At 37.3% G+C, this 6,834-nt stretch overlaps 1 protein-coding gene across 5 annotated transcripts in view; it reads left to right on the forward strand.

Annotated features, from left to right (window-relative positions):
- dgki (diacylglycerol kinase, iota) overlaps window positions 1-3,870 on the forward strand; it is a 71,986-nt gene extending 68,116 nt beyond the window's left edge. For all 5 annotated transcript variants that reach the window (XM_026923067.3, XM_026923070.3, XM_026923069.3 and 2 more), the window contains 3 exons: window positions 1,188-1,224; window positions 1,306-1,405; window positions 1,677-3,870. In XM_026923067.3, coding sequence (XP_026778868.1) covers window positions 1,188-1,224; window positions 1,306-1,405; window positions 1,677-1,793 — 254 coding nt within the window. In that variant the 3' untranslated portion in view covers window positions 1,794-3,870. The remainder of the gene's footprint in view (window positions 1-1,187; window positions 1,225-1,305; window positions 1,406-1,676) is intronic.
- The last annotated feature ends 2,964 nt before the right edge of the window (window positions 3,871-6,834 follow it).

The following is a 6,834-nucleotide window of genomic DNA, read 5'->3' on the forward strand; positions in this document are numbered from 1 at the left end:
TTTTCCCTTATCATAGGACTTGAGTGAGTGTGAATCCTGAAGAGGTCATATCTGTTCATGACCAGGCACTGTACAAATAAAAATGAAAATAAAAAGTATTCACACATTTTGTACTGGTGTGAGAGAAGCAGTACCCTCGGCACCTTTGACTGTTGTTCATAAAGCATCACCTTCATAAATGTGGTATAAGAGACATTATTGATGCTTTATTTATACCAGTTTCAAAACTGGGAATAAATACATAAAACATTAATATCAGTCAGACCTGACTCCACAGAGCTAAAAAAAGCCATAGGGCCATTCCAAGTGGACTTATAGGAAATAGCAGATGTGCCGATATCTATGGTTTAGCCATAACATTTATGATTTTTGACTCCTTGCTATGGCAATATGAGAGCCACCAGAAAACTACATGTTCCGCCTTCTCAAATGAAGAAGTGATCAGAACAAACCTAAAATTCTCCTGACGAAAAAAGCCAGTTCACTGAAAGGGAAATGATCTGGGATGTGAAAGACCTGCATTTTTGCATTACTTTTGCTTTGTGCCCATTTTAGGTGAACTTTGAATTGTGAATTCACAGTCCTTGGTCTTGTGAGTCAACAGAAGTGGAAGAGTGGAAACTCTCGCAGTTGTGTGGCACACATCTGGGAGATCATACACTCATTATACAAACATATTCTGGGCTTGTTTTCTTCTCTCTGCCTGCTAGGATTTTCTTGCTAGTTTTGACATGTGTGTGCCTGAAGCATTGCTAGAGAGGTGGAGTTTGGGTTTGAGCCACCCCTGAAATATTTTCCAGCTCCAAATGCATATTCCTGCATGCTTAACACACATACAGCACAGCTCATTACATAGTATATGATTTTTTTTATAAACATTATTATTGCACAATTACTGTACAACAATGTTATTCAATGGCAAATAAGATTCTTGCTTAGTTATTGCATTATAATGACGTTCATAAATGGTTAATGGAGTCAGCATTTTGGTTCCATATGTAACCGAGCTAAACGTTAAATGAACACGTCACTACCAGCATATACCAGCTGTGTGTGCCTGCCAGATGTCATACAATCCTTGTCATACCTGGAAATTACCAACTGAATGAAGACTTAGAGTGATCCGTTGCTTGTCGGTTGTCGGTTCATGATATTTGATACTTGTATTTTCTGTTTTTGTCTTTCAGTTTCAAAGTTGATCCTGGATCTAACCGACAAAGAGACGTAAGTGCCAGCTGGTGATGTGCTTAGAATTCCTCATTCATTACCAGGGAAAGTATCTGTATGTTTTTTTTTCTTATTTAGAGGTGACACGGCACTTCATAAAGCTGCATATCAGAGACATTACGACGTATGCAGACTGTTGTTAGAAGCCGGGGCTTCCCCTAACAAAACTAACTTTGTGGTGAGTCATTTGTTGTTCTACCTGCAACTCATGACTCTTTATGTACCTCTGGCACGTGACCTACAGGTAGCATTACAGCAACAGGCTGAGATATGTTTTGTACATTATGTCAGATGGCTCACTGTGATTTTTAAGCGAGTACTGTGTTTAGGTAATATTGCTGTCTGACGATCATAAAATCTCAGTAGGATTTTGATGTTTGTTAGGTTTAGGCTTGTCACTGTGTGTTGTGTTATGACACATACATAAGTTTTCATTCTTGTTTTTTCAGGGGAAAACCCCCAAAGACTGTGCTCAGGAAGCTGGAGACTCTGATTTGGCCTCCTATCTGGAGAGCAAGGAGTCCGAACAGCCAGCCACACGTGAGGATTTAGAGACAGCTGTGTGAAGAAACACTAGGAAACTCGGTTCCTCCCACAGACCCCGGCTTTCACAGCTCATGAAAGTACCGGAGTCCACTTTCTCACATGTAGAGAGAGAGAGAGAGACAGAGAGAGAGAGAGAGAAAAGAGAAATGAGAGGGAGAGGTGAGAAGGTCACAGCAGTGACCTAAAGGAGCCTCATAGAGACACGGATGGGAGTCCTTTCTAGAGCAGAAACCCCTAAGAAGACAGAAAAAGGTTGTTGGTGCTTCCTGGGGATCACTGTGGGTTTAGAATGGTCTTGGGCAGATTTCGATTGGAATTTATTTATTGCTTATTTATTGATTTATTTATTGAAAGACTGATTGTACTTATTTTAAGAGATGTCGTTTTCCTCTCGTTAAGCCTGGGTACTGGTATAGTGGTATGAGGTATTCAATGACAGATAGATGCCATGCAAATTGCACAGTGCAGTTTCCAAAAATGTGGCCGTGGAGGCACTGTGACGGAGATATACAGAGGAACAGCAGGCACACAAGACACTGCTGCCTAAGCCAGCCACCTCTCCCGTACACCATGTTGTGTATGTGTAGTTGTGCATTTTCAACCATTATCACAATTGTACTACCAATCCAGGCAGGCAAAGACCACAAGCTTCCTCTCAGGCATGAGGAGTTTGCCATCAGTTTTTCTTCCCTTAACCACCAATCATGCACCAGTGGCTCTAATTGTCAATATGCTTTAGTGAGAACATAACGTACTTGTTTCCTGAATCAGGAGGAGTATACTGCTCCACAAGCTAAGCAGAGTGATTCCCACTGCCTGAACCTAACACACCCCGTATTATTTCTGTTGTAACGTAAACAGGTGATTGAAACTTGGAGTTGACATTATGTGCCTCTTACTCTAGACATGTCTTTATATTTCTTTATTTGGCTCAGCTAAGAAAGTGGGTGCCTCACGTTCAAAGTTTTTCCATATCAGAGCAAGTGAAGGACACAGAAAGTCATTCAGTGTGGAAAACCTGTCAACATTATCTGTGTACATACAGTACATGGTGTTTAACTATACTCTGACATCTGTCCGGTTCTTTTTTCGTTTTGCGTGCAGTGACAGTGATCGTGACAGTGAATTATTAATCTTAAGAAACAAAAGATCATAATCTGAGCCATATTCAATGCAATATGAATGGATAACATATGTGCATTAATCTCTTTATTTTTTACATTACATTAATGTTAATAGACAAATGGTTGTCTAAGGCACCTACAAGCTAAGTGATGGAACATTTCATTCCTTTTTAGTGACGGTAGAGGATTTGTCTTGCTTTGTCAGTCCCTACAACTTTTTTTCTTTCAGTTTGTTTTCTTATCACTCCAACCTTCTGTTTCAAATAGTGGCAAAATGGCAAAAACAAGAGCAGCGAGGTTCAGTCAGAAGCGCAGCATGTGTGCATCCTCTGATCAGAAATCATGAAACAGTAGCTTTTGATGTTTGTTTAGGTAAGCCTGCAAAAAAAAATAATAGTGGCCACATCCTGTTGCATTAAAAACAATGCGAGTTAAAAATAAAGCATTTGCATGAAAATGGTGATGATGGAAACTCGTTACACCTGCTGTGAGAGTGATTTATATATTACTGATCTGCTGTGTTATTTTGTATTATTTGTGATTTTATTGTGCATGAGATTTTGTTACCAGGATATTTCTGCTCAATTATGAGGTTATAAAATGGCATTATTTCTGTTCCTTTTTTTTTTTTTTTTTGTTAAACATTACTTATCAAAAGTACTTGCTTGATTATTATTTTTTTTTAAATGTTTAAATTATGGGAATACTTGAATGATGTATATTTTTTCATTTCTAATTGTGTATTTTAGTGTCATCACTCTATATTAGTGGACTCTGATGACTAATGACCATTCATGTGTTAGATAGGCCTCATGTCTTTCTCGAATATTAGAATGTTAGTCATTAAAGAATGGACAGAGTGGAAAGTACATGTGACGTTCATTCATTTCCAGGAAAATCATCACATAAATATAGTTTATTGTTTGATGATTGAGCTGAGTAAGAAAACAAAATAAATTATGTTTATCTCCCACCAGTGAACTTTATTATTCAATTAATAACCTCGCGCCTGTGGGGTTGGGGGTTTGATTCCCACCTCTGCCCTGTGTATGCGGAGCTGGCGTGTTCTCCTTGCTCTTCAGGGGTTTTCTTCAGCTACTCTGGTTTCCTCTGGTTGATTGATTGATTGATTGATTGATTGTAACAGTAACTCAAACACAAGTAGTACTATAAATAATGTCAATTTGAATCTTATGACAATTTTAATAAAATGTGTTCTGTGAATAGAAACTTCAGAAATAAACAATAACACACACACACACACACACACACATTTAAACAATATGCCTAATATCTGAATAGTTGTATCAGGTCTGTATGTGTGTGAAACTCTTGTAGTGTCTCTGTACACTGTTAGAAGAAAAAGAAGCCATTGTCACAAGAAGTAGTTGTCATTAGAGAGTCATTAGTACAACATTATAGAAAGTTTATTATTATTATTATTATTATTATTGTTGTTGTTGTTGTTGTTGTTGTTGTTATATAAGTTATGACACAGCTCAGTGGTATTTGTACAGGCATTTGTCTGTGGGACTCTTGGGGAAAACAACCTGATTGGTTGTCAGTATTATCCTAACTGGGGATGTGAAACGTCCCCTATTTATTTATTTGTTTGTTTGTTTGTTTGTTTGTTTGTTTAAATGTCTAGATAATGTATAGATTTATTGCTAACTCAGGAAGTCTGAAGTGAGCATGTAACTCCTGCAGAGGTTTCTTGATTAAACGTCACATCTGACGTACTCATGCAGCATGCTGTATGCTGCCTTCACTTGCTCTCAGAATCATTGTAACTATGCGTTTCCCACTGAGAAGCTACACATGCGTGACCGCGCAAGTCATTCAGTCAGAGTAAAAGAAAAAAGAAATATAAATGAATGAACGTGGCGTCGTCCATGTTTCAGGATCTTTCTGACAACACAGCATGTGAATATAACAGTAGCAAGTAGGATCACTCTGATCGCACGTGAAGGAAGCATTAGGAACAAGGTGTTTTCTTCAGCTACTCTGGTTTCCTTCCCCAGTCCAAAGACACGTATTGGAGGCTGATTGGCATTTCCAAATTTTGTGTGATTGTGCCCCGGGCCCCTGGGACAGGCTCCAGGCTCCCTGTGGCCCTGTGTCGGACAAGCAGTACAGAAAATATACTGAAAATGTGCAATATAAAGTCCTAAAACATACATGTTTTATTGCCCTTAGTATAGTAGCATGATGTAAACTAAGTTTTTAGTTTTAACAAAATGTTAAAATTATTATTATTATTATTATTATTATTATTCATTTATGTATTTACTTACTTACTTACTTATTTGTTAAATGTCACACAGTGTAAACTCATGGTTCTCAAATCGGGATCTGGGGACCCTCAGGGGTCCTTGAAGCGTAGCCTGGGGCCCACAGTTTTTTTTTAAAATAAAAAATAAAAAATAAATATTGTTCCAGCGGTAGAAATCACAACTCTCCATGATCAAAGTTATTATATTTATTATTGCGTTCTTATAGTTATTAGCATATTTGACTGGTTAATTAATTAATTAATTATTAATCAGTTAAACAATTAGTTGATTGATTGATTGATTGATTGATTGTAACAGTAACTCAAACACAAGTAGTACTATAAATAATGTCAATTTGAATCTTATGACAATTTTAATAAAATGTGTTCTGTGAATAGAAACTTCAGAAATAAACAATAACACACACACACACACACACACACACACACATTTAAACAATATGCCTAATATCTGAATAGTTGTATCAGGTCTGTATGTGTGTGAAACTCTTGTAGTGTCTCTGTACACTGTTAGAAGAAAAAGAAGCCATTGTCACAAGAAGTAGTTGTCATTAGAGCGTCATTAGTACAACATTATAGAAAGTTTATTATTATTATTATTATTATTATTGTTGTTGCTGTTGTTGTTGTTATATAAGTTATGAGACAGCTCAGTGGTATTTGTACAGGCATTTGTCTGTGGGACTCTTGGGGAAAACAACCTGATTGGTTGTCAGTATTATCCTAACTGGGGATGTGAAACGTCCCCTATTTATTTATTTGTTTGTTTGTTTGTTTGTTTGTTTATTTAAATGTCTAGATAATGTATAGATTTATTGCTAACTCAGGAAGTCTGAAGTGAGCATGTAACTCCTGCAGAGGTTTCTTGATTAAACGTCACATCTGACGTACTCATGCAGCATGCTGTATGCTGCCTTCACTTGCTCTCAGAATCATTGTAACTATGCGTTTCCCACTGAGAAGCTACACATGCGTGACCGCGCAAGTCATTCAGTCAGAGTAAAAGAAAAAAGAAATATAAATGAATGAACGTGGCGTCGTCCATGTTTCAGGATCTTTCTGACAACACAGCATGTGAATATAACAGTAGCAAGTAGGATCACTCTGATCGCACGTGAAGGAAGCATTAGGAACAAGGTGTTTTCTTCAGCTACTCTGGTTTCCTTCCCCAGTCCAAAGACACGTATTGGAGGCTGATTGGCATTTCCAAATTTTGTGTGATTGTGCCCCGGGCCCCTGGGACAGGCTCCAGGCTCCCTGTGGCCCTGTGTCGGATAAGCAGTACAGAAAATATACTGAAAATATACAATATAAAGTCCTAAAACATACATGTTTTATTGCCCTTAGTATAGTAGCATGATGTAAACTAAGTTTTTAGTTTTAACAAAATGTTAAAATTATTATTATTATTATTATTATTCATTTATGTATTTACTTACTTACTTACTTATTTGTTAAATGTCACACAGTGTAAACTCATGGTTCTCAAATCGGGATCTGGGGACCCTCAGGGGTCCTTGAAGCGTAGCCTGGGGCCCACAGTTTTTTTTTTAAATAAAAAATAAAAAATAAATATTGTTCCAGCGGTAGAAATCACAACTCTCCATGATCAAAGTTATTATATTTATTATTGCGTTCTTATAG

The sequence above is a fragment of the Pangasianodon hypophthalmus genome, chromosome 18 (genome assembly GCF_027358585.1).
Source record: "Pangasianodon hypophthalmus isolate fPanHyp1 chromosome 18, fPanHyp1.pri, whole genome shotgun sequence".
In the NCBI taxonomy this organism is placed as follows: Eukaryota; Metazoa; Chordata; class Actinopteri; order Siluriformes; family Pangasiidae; genus Pangasianodon; species Pangasianodon hypophthalmus.